Source organism: Gobius niger, assembly GCF_951799975.1.
Source record: "Gobius niger genome assembly, chromosome: 17".
NCBI classification, from domain to species: domain Eukaryota; kingdom Metazoa; phylum Chordata; class Actinopteri; order Gobiiformes; family Gobiidae; genus Gobius; species Gobius niger.
The window spans coordinates 15,274,765-15,288,379 of record NC_136868.1 but is presented as its reverse complement, the minus strand read 5'-3'; the positions used below and the strand labels follow the sequence as shown (position 1 = coordinate 15,288,379).

Genomic DNA, 13,615 nt, shown 5'->3' with positions numbered 1-13,615 from the left:
ATCCCTACAGAGAGTCACAGCCTCAATGCCTTCAGGACTGCATCTACTCGCTTTCCCGTTCTATGGAGAATAGGCGCAACTCCCATTTGTAAATACAAGGCCTTAACATTCACAGCTAGGGAATTTCTATTTTCCACTGTAATAGTTGTTACAAGTTATATTAATAGTAGTACACCCCAGTCATGCACAACATTACGACCACTGACGGAGGGTCTCTTCATCACCTGTTAGTCAATGAGGTGAATTTGACATTTTCTCCTTCATTTGCAAGCATTATTGCATTATTGTTGCAAAGCTATTATTTATATTTATATAAAATACTCATAATCACATGAAACTGATAAATGATTAGGAAAATTATGAAAAAAAGTCACATTCACATTATATTTGTGATAAAATGCCCTTGTTTTAGAGCCTATTCGTATTTTTTAAAGAGAAAAGAAAAATCTTCCCTGCTTAAAAGCTTCTGAGCTTCTGAGGAGCACCATTTTACAAAACAGACTGTCTGACCGTGTCAACAATATGAACTACATGCACACATAAATGGTAAATAAATAAATAAAACATAAATAAACTTATTGGAAAAATGAGTAACAAAGTAGATTTTGAATCTGATTTGTTGGTAGTAAAAGTTATAGGACCAGTACCATGGGAGTGTCAGTTTGTTTATATATGGGAATACAAGTTCATACAGTTCAGAAAGCAGTTTTACCGACATTAAAGCAGTAGAAACAAAGTAATTTTTTTTTTCATTTTCCTGAAACTTCTCACTTCTGCTTTCGACAAGATCAGCCACAACTCTTTTAGAGGCTGTGGCGAGGCAGTCGGATTCAGAAATAGCCCGCATGGTCAGTGTACATGTGTGAGAGCAATTGTTCACATTGTGTACCTTTATAGCGACTGTCGTCTTATCTGCATCTTAACAGAAAAGAAGTTGTACCTTTTAGCCTCACAGCCCCCGCCAACCCTTACCGAACAATGCGTCAACTGTGGGACGAGCTGCTAAACTGAGTAGTCTTGAGTTTGTTTTCTGGTAATTAATATCACATTCATTGTACAGGTGGAATGCACAGAACGTCTGCACTAATGTCGAGTGCTGTCAAATAAGCAACACGTACTGTGTGTATAATATATATATAACTATAGCATGGTGTTCTGATAAGAAGTTAAACAGAAATGAAATAAAGAAACAAACAAAGATACCAAGAGCTTTAAACCAAAGTGAATAAATCTGATATATTTACTTTCTTATATATAAAAGGTGTAAAAGCAAGCCTATCTCACTTTGTATTTATTATTATTATATTGATAAATATGTAAGCTGGTAATAAAAATAGGCCACTGACACTAGTCTTACAGTTGCAAATATTTTTAACTTTAATATATTCCACTGAAACAATATAATTATTTTTCTGGCACCTCTTTAAGGGGCACATTTTTTGTTGTTTAAGTAAAATTGAGTAAACAGTGTCTGTTTAAACAAATACCACCCAAGCAATTACATGTTATCATATTTTTATTGGTCATAACATGTAAACATTCACAGGACAGGGAGGCATAAGTGAGTACACCCCTTGGCTATGAATCCTTCAAGAGCTAATTAGATTAGACAAATCTATGCAGACATTTAGAGTCAGGCGTGACCCAACCTGAAGTCCAATCATTGAGGTGTGGCTTAAAGCTGAAAGCCCTAGGCACTGAAAAACACACGCTGGTCAAGAATTGTCTCTTGTTGAGGACCATTGTCTGATATGCACCATGCCTCACTCAAAAGAGGTCTCTGACGGCTGACGATCAAGAATTACTGATTTGTATAAAGCTGAAAAAGGTTACAGAACCATCCCTAAAAGTCTTGATGTTCCTAAATCCACGGTTAGAAAATTGTCTACAGATGGAGAAAGTTCAGCACTGTTGCTTCACTTCCAAAGAGTGGCCGTCCTGTAAAGATGACTCCAAGAACACAGCGCAGAACAACTCAATGAAGTGAAAAAAAAATAAAAAAATAGAATTCTGAAGACTTACAGAAATCACTGACACGTGCCAACTTGAGTGGTATTAGTAAAAGTAGACCCTGTTTGTCTATTCTTGTAGTTTAAATACAGATCAGATCACATTTTATAACCAATTTAGGCAGAAATGTAAGAAAGTGTTCACATACTTTTTTCAGCCACTGTAGGTGGCAGCCATTTGCCTTCATTATACATCACTTATTTTCGCCTGTCATTACAAAAGAGAATGGGAACGGAAATGACTTTCCCCCCCCTTTGTTCTGAAGCCATAGGACTGTTTATCATACATTGACTGGCCTATGGTGGCAGCCATATATACAATATGCACATGATAAAAGTGATGTCATGATGTTTGGAATGTATCCATGACATAGACCTACAAACTTGTCGTTTTTTGGCATTTCACTCATAGGTCGACTAATTTCCTATTTAATAGGTTTCGCGGAATTCCACAACAACACATGCTACTGTAGCCTCATCGTTTTCTCATTGAGTACTTTATTGTGGGCTGTGGGCAATTGGCTATGAACATGTGCCACTTCAAGATTACAACATACTGAATGAATAAATAATCCTTTAATCGCTTAATCAAGTTATGCATCAGTGCCAACTGAAGCTATAAACGGGGGGGAGCGGGGAGTCTATGATTGTGTTATTATAACATATGCATTAATTGGCCTGTGCACATTGCATTCTAACGTGCACAAAGTAGCCTATCCCATGATGTCCGTCACGTTTTGTCCAGCCAGTGAGTCCCTTTCCATTGGGGAACGCTCGTGCATTGTTTCCGCGGATCCAAAAGAAAAGTTCATTGTTATCGCTTTTAATCTGAGGCTTTAACGCACACCTCACATGCTCAGACCGAGTAAGCACAGCGCTCAACAACAAACTACTGAAAAAAAGCCCACCCGTGTCCTGGACAGGAAACGTCTCTATCCGCTGCCTGGATTCTTGAAACAATGCGATACGTGGGATTGGCAGTGCACTTTTTGTGCGTAAAAGGCGAATAAAGTCACAGCATTTGCGCTTTTCATCCAACTTTTTGAGCGTGCACCTGTGGATTAGACTAACATGGCGAACAGCTACAGCCAACGCGCTCTAATAGTTTTGTCTCTTCAAGGAGTTTTGTCCGCCATCATGTCCCTTTTGTCAGTGATTTTAATCTTCCAGCTACAGTCGCAACAGGCGGCGGTAAAGGAGGACACTAGCCCGCACAAGGCGTCCCTTCTCCCCGCGGGCGTGTGGGCCGTGCTCCAGCCTGTGGCCACGGTGCTCTCCGCTCTGTCCCTCACCCTCAATCTGAGCTCTGTAGTCGTGTGCCTACTACATGGATACTTTTCTACGGAGGTCTGTAGAGGGGAAAAGGACACCGAGAGGTAAGTGTCGGCAAATATTGAATCCATCACATAAATTGTTGTAAGAAATTAGGCATATGTGACGCATACGCCTATAATTGTGTGAACGTTTGGGCACTTTGCTTGTGAAAATGAATTCTTGTGGGGGAAGTAGTCACCAAACCCTGAACTCCGCTGCTTTTAAACACACACCAACCTGTTAATATTATGCTAAAAAATAAAAGACAATGGCATCAGTGCTGTGGCAGATCTCATTCTTTATTACTGATAAAAGTAATATTCCATTGGTCCTCATATGGTGAAATTTCTGAGCCTCTTACTTGCACTGGGTTACCCCCACCCCTCATGTCCAGCATCAAAACACAATGGGCTTCCTCTTATTATGCGCCAGGCACACAGCCTCTTGCTGGCTCGTTCCCATGTCTGTTTACAAATCCACCATTTGACACCCGTCTCGCAACAGCTACACATAAAAGAAGTTTACATTTTATCACCCTAATGATTTGTCAGTAAACATATTATTTCTAAATGCACGTGATGTGGACAGCGAGGTTAACCATGGAAAAAATAACAAGCAAGTGCCCTGATTGTGGTCAACTACTTTCATTGATGGCACAGTTAACAAGGATGTTTGTCTCCACAGAGCAGACTGGTTTCTTCTGGACAGCAGTGTTGTACGACATGTGGCAATCGGCCTCTTTTGTATGGGAATCTCTGTCTACTTAGCAGGTAAACAGTCATAATAATTGCCATGCAAAGGCTTTAGTGATGGGGTTACGGTTAATTTTTAAAATTAGATTAGAACTATATTACTATTAAGTATTGGGAGTAATACACAAGAATTTCATTGCTCATGTTTACACCAAAACTAAAGTTCATGGTTTGAGACTTAAGTATTGTGGACTTTAAACAGCTGAGGCAAAAACTACGATGCCACGTTCATTCTGGTCTGTTCAGTGAGAACAATGCATTCTTTGAGCAGCGTCTGAGACTTGAGTGTTTTTAATGCTGGACCTGGCAGCGCTCTGGTGCTCTGTTTCCCTCGGCAGCTTGTACTGGGGGTGTTATTGAAGCCAAGTCTCCCCATTGTAATAAGGTCTTGGTGTCACTGGCCCAATGACCCTCACTTTAGCAACTTTTCAATCAAGGGGCAGAAATAGAGGACAATGGCCAGCCCCCAAAAGTCCTCACATTCAAGAGTTGTGCTTCTCCCCTTCCTTAGGCATTCCTGTGTCCACCGGCTTTTTTCTGCAGGGGGGAAAAGAAATGACTGAGCATCAGATACAAATATATCTCAAGTTGCTTTCTTTTAAGTACTACAGTAACATGTTGGATGTATGGAACGTTTCGCTTTTTCCACCAGTGTACTCTAGCTATTTTAAATACATTTTCATCACATTGCATTTACCAAATTGCATACTAACAATGTGCAACTCTGTGTAATTAATTTGTTGTTTTTTCCCCTCACAGCTATGTCCATCTTTATGCTGCTAATATTTGAAGTAGAGACAGGCGTAGCAAGTGCTTGTGTGCTCTCCTCTGGGATACTAATCTTGCTGATTGTTGTTATCGCTGTCCTGGTCAAAGCTTCTCACACTGCCAAGAAATTTCGCAAGGACCATGTTGGCGCAGTGTACCAAAATGACCACAGCAGCACCAACGCGCCCCTCTCTCGACCATGTGAACTTAAGATTGGTGTGGACAAACCCCGGATGCACCGCACTCAGTCCTACCTGGTGCATAACATGGCGTACCCTTATTGTGGCAACCAAACCCCAATAGAACAACATCAGCACCTTCAGTTCTCCCCAATTGAGGCAACGCACGACCAGGAGAGCCATAAAGACGGCTGCAGCAGCGGTGGAAGCAGTTCTCGAATGAACAGGACACTCTCAAGTGACTCAGCTTTACTGCAGGCTCAAGTAAAACCATGGAATGGCGTCAATAATGAGATGAGGAGTGTGCTCGCTCGAAAGTCTGGGATTTCTGCCAAAGACTCCACTCTTGTGTGACATTAAGAAACTTGAACAGGTCTTTATACCTGGGAGCTTTTCCAAAATGTGAAGGCTGAATGATTTATTTAGTATGTTTTATATTGTACATTTTAACAATACAGCTCAGTATTTACATAACACAAAATTCATCATTGATCCTTTATTTTCATTTACAAACTAGTGTATTATAAAGGCCTGAGAAGTATGAATTAAAGTTGTTTCATTTTAAACTTCGCTGTGTAATTCTGTCCACTTTCTCTAAGACTAAAAATAGCCCCTTTTTAAATTTTATTTATCATAAACAATGAAGTGTTATAACAGTATGCAATTGCTGGGTTTCAGGTGACATCATAGGGTTCTAAAGGTCTATAATATTAGAGGTAAAATTATTTAGTTTTTGAGGAAATGTTTGGTCTTGTACAGAGAGATCATGGACCCAGTGACTGATATTAATGATCAATTTGTAATTCATATATTCATATATAATTCATTCAATTCTTTTTAGACACAGCTTGCGAAAGTGTAACGCAATTAATAGGAAAAACTGGCTCCTGCCCCCCACTGGGTACTGTGACATCATCACATTCTCGAACCTGATAACAACCAATATGATATATATAAATAATAGATTGATATTATGCCATACATAATATCATTGACTGACCTTGAACCCCTGTGTAGAGGTCATGATGAAGTGGACCGGACATGAGGAGGGGGAGAGATATGGGGACTAGAAGAGGGATGAACATGAACAACATGTAAGCTTCATGCAGAATACAACACAAATGGCAAAATAATAATAATGGGTCTTAATAAAAACAAATGATCATAAATGGCTCACTATTGAAAGTTAAAAGGGGTAACAGGCTGAGGGTTTATGAAGAAAGCAAATTAAGTTTTAATTGCCACATATAAAATAAACATGATGGAAAAGTATATAAGAAGTAAGAAAACGTACAATTGGTGCTGCTTCCTACCTGCGACCTTGTGAGCTGTTAATCTGATCCTTGAGGGTGATGGCCTGGCGGAGCAAACCATCAATGTTCTTGAAATACATACTACTGTTTGTCATGCTCCTCACAGCACTGGAACAAGATGCAGTGAGTGTTAGAGGCAAAAAAGGACATGTTTAGGTAAAGAACAGTTATATACACTGGAGCTCACCTGCAGGCATACTCCACAGAGTAGATGGCACCTTGACTTTGTTCTTCCCAACTTTGCATGTCTGTCTGCGTGAGAGAGGGGAAAAAAAGTACTGTATCACTTCAATTAAAATGAAATACCAATATTTAACACTTTTCACAGATTACTTATACACATATGTCATAAAACATGGACATTTATGGCATGATTTATTTATAAATTACACGTGATGGTGTGATTTATTTATAACCCCCCTTAAGCAGCCCACCTTGTGTTGTACCAGTTCTGGTAGGGACCTCCTGACGTGCTCCTGTAGCCTGTACAGAGCCACTGACGGCTCGTTTGCCAGGACATACATGCTCTCCGTGAATTTGTCTGTCACTGAAACGAAAAAAAATGTGTGAAATGAAGTGGCAGTTTTAATTGAAAAGGATAAATCTGGTAGGCCGAACGTGCTCCACAGCTGTGACAAATACAGACGTCAACAATCAGCTCAGCAAGCGCATTTAAGCCGTAATGTAGCCGCGACATTGTAATAACGTTGTTGCCTTAAACGGTAGATTTACCTCGTCTAACTTTGAGCTGCATCTCTTGGTCCTCCATTTTTTGATCTATAAAATAATTCCCTAAAAGATGACGGCTACGTTTTTACTGCTCGACTCGATCCTTCTTCCGTATTTATTTTGTTGTGTGTAACAACATAAATCATCCGGGTACAAAAAATAAGCGCAAGAGTTCCGACTTCCTTCATCTTCGTGCGCTAAAATGTCCACGTTTGAACGAATCACATTCATTTCACGTAAGTAACACGTACAGATATATTTAGGTGTGAATTGGTTTTGGGAATGGTTAATCGTCTCTTAATCGTGTGTTTTACTATTGAAGCCGCGCTTTCACTTTGCTTTTCACTAAAGCAGGATGTTGAGTTTGAGTATTGAGTATTTTTCACGACTTAAAAGTTTGTTTGTATATTTCCTAGTTCGTTAAATCCCGGCATGTTGTGAAAATGGACATTGGAACTGATGGTGAGTTTGCAGAAGCTTGTACTGCATCGCCATCAACCGCTACTGAAACCAAAGGTTACTGTTGCCTTAAATTGTTGTATTAGCAATTAGACAAAGTACTATGTTTTACACGCTGTGCAAAACGTAATGCGGTCCTGTCTTGGTAACGTCTACAGAGAAGATGGGAAATGATGCTTTGTTTATTGCATCCACCACTCTGACCAACAAACATCGGGGGAATGAAGTCACGGTGCTTCCAGCTTCTTTAGACAGTAAGTGTTGCTTGCTAGAAAAAATAAATGAATAAAACATAATAATAATATATGTAAATAATTACGACTTTCCTTTTCCCAGACCTTTCTATTCATCAGCTGGCTGCACAGGGCGAAGTGTCACAAGTTGCAGCACACATAGATAAAGGTATGTTCCATCCTGTCACTTTAGGCTAATTCGTGATTCCAAAATACAGTATGTTTGTTATTTTCCAGACTTCTCACTTCTCTGCAAGCAAGATGAACGAGGCTTTACCCCTCTCATGTGGGCAGTAGCATTTGGTGAAAAAGCCATGGTGGATTTCCTTTTAGAAAAGGTTAAAAGTAGACGACTATATATAGTGGCCATCTGTTTATGATCATCAGAGGAGGGTATGTAGTCAAAATATTTACTCAAGAGTAATGACCTAAACAAGAAAAAAAGTAAAGACCTAAAACAATTGCTGAAGTAAAAATAAAGAAGTACTCAGAGAAAATGTTACTTGAGTACTGTGAGTACTGAGTAACTGTTGCAAAGTGCAAAAGTCTGATTTATTTTCTATCACGCCATAAATTGTGTAAAACAAAGCATAAAATAATGTGGAAATTATATTTCCAAAGGAATTTCCAATAAAATGGCATGAAAATACAGAAAAACAAAAAATTCTAAAGAAGAAGGTGCATGAGACAACCGACATCTTTGTTAAATTAAGCATTTGGCACTTAAATATTAACTCACAGTGGAAAAGTGACAATTTGTACTCAAGTAAAGACCCGTCACCTAGGACCTGTTTGCCCTGGGAGACCCTATCAGGGGCACGAAGCCCCCGACAACAGAGCTCCCAGGATCATTCGGGCGCTCAAACCCCTCCACCACATTAAGGTGGCGGTTCCAGGAGGGGAGCCTATAAGTAAAAAGTATCAAATCATTAAACTACAATTTCTTCAAAAACTTACTGTACTTGAGTAAATGTAACTGTGTACTGCCATCTGATGATCATAAACATATTTTATTATAAATATGCTTTGTAACATGTTCCACATTTTAGGGAGCAGATCCTAAAACTATTGCACGAGAGAGGGAATGTGCCCTCACACTTGCCAGCTCTGGAGGCTATGCGGACATTGTGGAGAGTCTCCTGAAACATGGAGTGGATATTAACACTTATGACTGGGTAAAGTTTCATTTCACATAAAATGTCGTGCTTAGCGTGTTAACATATATTTTTTTTGTTATTCTAGAATGGTGGAACTCCTCTTCTTTATGCTGTCCGTGGAAACCATGTTAAGTGTGTGGAGGCGCTTTTAGGTACTTTTAAATGATTAGATCGCTCATAATTTACATTTTTATTATTACATCTTTACATTTTTCTTTAAACTGCTGTATTCAGCGAAAGGAGCTGATATGACAGTTGAATCTGATTCCGGATACACTCCAATGGCCTTAGCCATCGCCCTTGGCCACAAAAGAAGTATGTTCAATATATTCCATGCTTGTTTTAAACATACTTTCTATACTCACATCTGTTTTTCTTTTAAATCTTCATTGATTTCTCTCTTTTGTAGTTCAGAAAGTGTTGGAGGATCACATCCTAAAGTTATACAAGTCAAAGACATAACCCTGGGACTTTTATGAAAAAGGACAAGCGATAGTTCCAGTGTATATATATTTTTTTATTATTATGTTTTGTAGAAATTGCACTATTTTGTACTCAGAAAATACAAAAAATAAATACAAAAATGAACAATTGTATTGGTATTGGAAGATATCTAAATGGATAGCAGATTGATGATGCAGGCCATTAAAGTTTTCTTTAAAAAAATGTTGAAGCTTGTGCTGTTCAAAGGCTGAAGTTTACAGATGGACAGTAACTGCCATACCAAAAAAGGCCATTGACATCAAGGTCATAAGGTGATAAAACAGACATGTACCACAACATCCTGTGTCCTGTTCCATGCCCACGTTCACTTCCCATCTCACAAAAAAAAAAACACACACATTATGGAGTCTTTTCCCCAAGGATGTCCAAAGTGTAAACAATAATTCTTCCAAAAAAGTCTGTACTATTCTCAAATATTATTTTTACTTTGTCCACCACCGGGGCCTCCTGAATGGGAAAACTGTGGGTGTGGGGTTAAGAATAATGTCAAAAAGTGGTCTGCTTCAATAACACAACACTGCTCCTGTTTTGAATAGCGTCTCAAATTATGTGTGGTTATTATAAGTATCAAAACTAGATTTACATGTTAATATAGACATTATGCAAACATTTGTTTTAATGAACTGAAAGGCTTCATTATCTGTGAACAAAACATATTTTAAGCAGAAACAACAATCAACAGGCACAAAAGCATAACATAAAAATAATGGACTTTCCCATACAATATTCTTATTTTTCACACGCTTTTATGTACCTCATGTAGTTCATGGCTAAACAGCTTATCCAAAAGGATATCTGAAGAGAGTTGTCATCCTCTGGGTAAAACTGGCTTATTTCTTTGAATTCTCCATCCTGAAGACTTCCTACAAAAAACAATATCATTATACACAGGACAAACTTGAAACAGAGTAGTAAACAAAAGCAGTCCTACCTTCTAACCTACATGCTTTCGCAGCAAAACCTCCTTGAAATTGAAACTTTATTTCAGAAATGTTTACAGGCTGAGGAAACTGCAGAGACACCCACTGGTATTCACCCTGCCAAAGCAATAATCACAGCTGACAATGACAGGAGACTCACGGAGGGAAAGTTGAAAGCTACATGATAATAAGTTTGTTTACCTGATCCGAGTTCCAGCACGTCTCCTCACTGCTGTCAAACATGTATTTTTTACCAAACTGCTTCACATCTCTGTTTAGGACTGAACTAACCCTGAAATGTAAGGACAAAACAATCATTTAGGCTCCTCACTCCTCATTGTCACCAAAAGACGATTAAAAAAAACCTCCATCGAGTATTTACCTGCTCTGTGTTTCTCGACATATCAATGAAGAAGCCATGCTGCATTTTTTTTTCATCTTTGCCGTAATCCGGCTGTAGTTTTACGACAATGGTAACAAATATCATGTTCTTTTCGCCACTAGATAGAGCCATCGTGCTGTTTTGTTGTTGAAGCCTGGAGTGAGAAGGAAAGCGCTGCAAAAACGTCCAATCCAAAAATCCAAGTCCATGAGGTTGAACTAGAGCAATGTTGCCCAACGTCCGATGTTATTTTCTGTTTCCCAGAATTATAAAACAACGTGTGAGTAAAATTAAGTCACCTAGGCAGCTAACAATAGGAATATGTAAGTTTGCTTGCTGGTTATTTTACCAAGGCAAAAGATGGAAGGCTGAACAAAAACGTGTACGCTCATTTAGAAAAAATAATAATAATAATAATAATGTTTTGGTATGTTGGCACAGCATGCTTGGTTTTCAGATCTCTGTTGTGTGTAGTCAATCACATGTCGTCACAGCTCTACTTCCGGGTCCGAGATGTGCGAGAAACTACAAAAAAACTCTTTAGTACCACAATCAATATTTCTGAAACTCAACGGACAGTTACTGAACATACTTATTTCTCAGACTCATTAGCCAAAAATGCCGCACCTACTGCTATAAAAGTAATATTTAACAAAATCGGTACATCCGGGTTAGCGGAGATTAATGCTAACTAGCAGCAGCTAACTAGCAGCAGCTAACTAGCAGCAGCTAACTAGCAGCAGCTAACTAGCAGCAGCTAACTAGCAGCAGCTAACTAGCAGCAGCTAACTAGCAGCAGCTAACTAGCAGCAGCTAACTAGCAGCAGCTAACTAGCAGCAGCTAACCCCTTTAGTAAATATTACTTTTTTCAGTCAAGAATGCATGAATTGTTGTCAAATGTCTTGACAAACCCCCTTGTTTAGTGTGTATGATTAAAACCACCCCCCATCTTAAAATCAGCCCACGACTGAGCAAACCGGTCTACCCCTGCCCCAAAGTGTATATACAATAAACTGGCAAGTTTTAGACCTGATCTCCAAGTTTAGCACCAATTTAGTTGCACTCATACTTTTTATTGTGAAGATCTACAGGCTGGCCTAATCACCTTTTAAAAGTCACTAAATGTCACATTGGTGGTGGACTGCACTATGGTCACATAAGGGCAGGCCACAAAGTCAACATATATTTGTTTATTTTTTTACTTGGTCTAACACACTGAAATTGTCTTTCTTTTTTCCCAACAAGGAATGAGACAATGAATTGGACAATAATGATGTCAATGGAGAACTGAAAGGTTAAAGAGATAAGGATCGATTAGGAAGACAAGGCATCAGACAATGGCACTCTAAAAAGGTATGTCATTTGGCTCCCAGAGGTCTACCTTCATACGTATCTCGCCAAAAGGGGATTTTCAGCTGCATGAGAGCCTGTAAAATAAACCTTAGTCGTGAATGTTTTGTTGATTCACCATAGAAGATTGGATGAAGCCATAAAAGAGCCAATAACGCCATGAGCTTTATCTCTTTTATTAGCAGGAATATTCCTATATGTCCCTTTCATAGCCCGGGAAGTGCAATAACAGAGCTGCAGAGCGAGTGTGTGCACTATATTTGTGTGATATGGAGAGGCTGTATTTGGCACATGGCTCATTGCAGATGGAGAACGCCTGCTGAGGTTTTGTCACAGTGCCCCTTTCTCTGCGGATAATCAATAGGTCTGAAATACAAAACCTGATGAAACCCAGTCTCCGTGAAAATTGCACTGGGGCAAGAGAGAGAGGGAGAGAGAGGGAGAATCCCCCCCCCCCCCCATAGAACAACACACCACAGTAGCTCCAATCAACCCACAACATCCATTTACACGTATACAAACGCACACGCGCTTGACTTTGTGGCCGGCCCTTATGTGACCATAGTGCAGTCCACCACTAATGTGACATTTAGTGACTTTTAAAAGGTGATTAGGTTGACCTGTAGATCTTCACAATAAAAAAGTATGAGTGAGTGAATTAGAACTAAAGTGTTAAAGCCTTGAGCCTGCACCTCAAACAGTGTTCAAATCTGAAAAACTTTAAAACTAAATTGGTACTAAACTGGGAGATCAGGTCGTAAACTTGCCATTTTATTGTATGCCACAAATGGCTTTGTGAGATTAAAAAGAACTGTTGAGTCTTTGTGAATGTGTATAGATTCTTGCAATATGGATATTGTGCTAATATCCTGATCTCGATAATTTCACATTATATTATGCTGCTCTACCACTTAATCCCATATCCACGCCAATATAAATGAGAGTGTCTGTGTTTAGGCTTTCAGCATAAACAATCTAGATCAAACCAAAAATCAATATTCCTATCATCTGACGGTAGACTCCTGATTATTCGCTGTGCAGCAAAGAAAGGCAGAAAGGAAAGAATATGTTTATGCCATATGTAGCACTTCTAATTACTCTCCCCACAATTAATCTCCAGGGTGCTCAGATGTTACCCTGTCAAAGCGAATGTCTTGGCCAGTGGCCAGTGGGGACCTGCACCTGGCCAACTGTCCATGTATGCCTTTGGGATAGTGATCATTGAGAATGTCGAAATGACAACATTGCACCACTGCTGTAAGTATTTTTATCTTATTCGATCAAAAGAGACCTTAAATTATTAAACCTTTTTTGCTATATTCATTGCTGTAGAAATCTTCATTTCTTAAAGGAACAGGCCACCGTTTTTCCTCACTGAAATAATGTTCTTACCTGAGCTTAGATAAGATAAGATAAGATAAGATAAGATGATACTTTATTGATCTCACAGATGGAGAAATTGCATTCGATGAGAGAGCATCCGGCAGCAGCACCCATTCAGTGCGCACCACTCTTTTTCCACTCTTTTTTTTCTTTGGTGAAAGA

The 13,615-nt window shown here is 39.2% G+C and overlaps 4 protein-coding genes across 5 annotated transcripts; 2 read left to right on the top strand and 2 right to left on the bottom strand.

Annotated features, from left to right (window-relative positions):
• Window positions 1-2,315: 2,315 nt before the first annotated feature.
• On the top strand, window positions 2,316-5,533 carry tmem221 (transmembrane protein 221). Its single transcript, XM_079575398.1, has 3 exons — window positions 2,316-3,385; window positions 4,008-4,093; window positions 4,835-5,533. The coding sequence occupies exons 1-3, from the start codon at window positions 3,081-3,083 to the stop codon at window positions 5,374-5,376; spliced, it is 933 nt and encodes a 310-aa protein (XP_079431524.1). The 5' UTR covers window positions 2,316-3,080; the 3' UTR covers window positions 5,377-5,533.
• On the bottom strand, window positions 4,227-7,226 carry borcs8 (BLOC-1 related complex subunit 8). Of its 2 annotated transcripts, none has more exons than XM_079575400.1 (5): window positions 7,068-7,226; window positions 6,770-6,882; window positions 6,523-6,587; window positions 6,336-6,443; window positions 4,227-4,612 (listed from the first exon to the last, which is right to left on the bottom strand). In XM_079575400.1, exons 1-5 carry the CDS (start codon window positions 7,102-7,104, stop codon window positions 4,558-4,560), a joined length of 378 nt encoding a protein of 125 aa, XP_079431526.1. In that variant the 5' UTR covers window positions 7,105-7,226; the 3' UTR covers window positions 4,227-4,557. The 2 variants fall into 2 exon arrangements, with proteins under 2 accessions (XP_079431526.1, XP_079431527.1); XM_079575401.1 differs by lacking the exon at window positions 4,227-4,612 and adding an exon at window positions 6,029-6,088.
• Window positions 7,227-7,228: 2 nt separating this feature from the next.
• On the top strand, window positions 7,229-9,550 carry rfxank (regulatory factor X-associated ankyrin-containing protein). Its single transcript, XM_079575399.1, has 9 exons — window positions 7,229-7,300; window positions 7,481-7,580; window positions 7,682-7,777; window positions 7,860-7,925; window positions 7,994-8,094; window positions 8,806-8,931; window positions 8,999-9,065; window positions 9,148-9,228; window positions 9,323-9,550. The coding sequence occupies exons 2-9, from the start codon at window positions 7,508-7,510 to the stop codon at window positions 9,373-9,375; spliced, it is 663 nt and encodes a 220-aa protein (XP_079431525.1). The 5' UTR covers window positions 7,229-7,300; window positions 7,481-7,507; the 3' UTR covers window positions 9,376-9,550.
• Window positions 9,551-9,595: 45 nt separating this feature from the next.
• nr2c2ap (nuclear receptor 2C2-associated protein) lies at window positions 9,596-10,764 on the bottom strand. Its single transcript, XM_079574810.1, has 5 exons — window positions 10,720-10,764; window positions 10,539-10,629; window positions 10,349-10,454; window positions 10,213-10,280; window positions 9,596-9,879 (listed from the first exon to the last, which is right to left on the bottom strand). Exons 1-5 carry the CDS (start codon window positions 10,755-10,757, stop codon window positions 9,757-9,759), a joined length of 426 nt encoding a protein of 141 aa, XP_079430936.1. The 5' UTR covers window positions 10,758-10,764; the 3' UTR covers window positions 9,596-9,756.
• Between the last annotated feature and the right edge of the window lie 2,851 nt (window positions 10,765-13,615).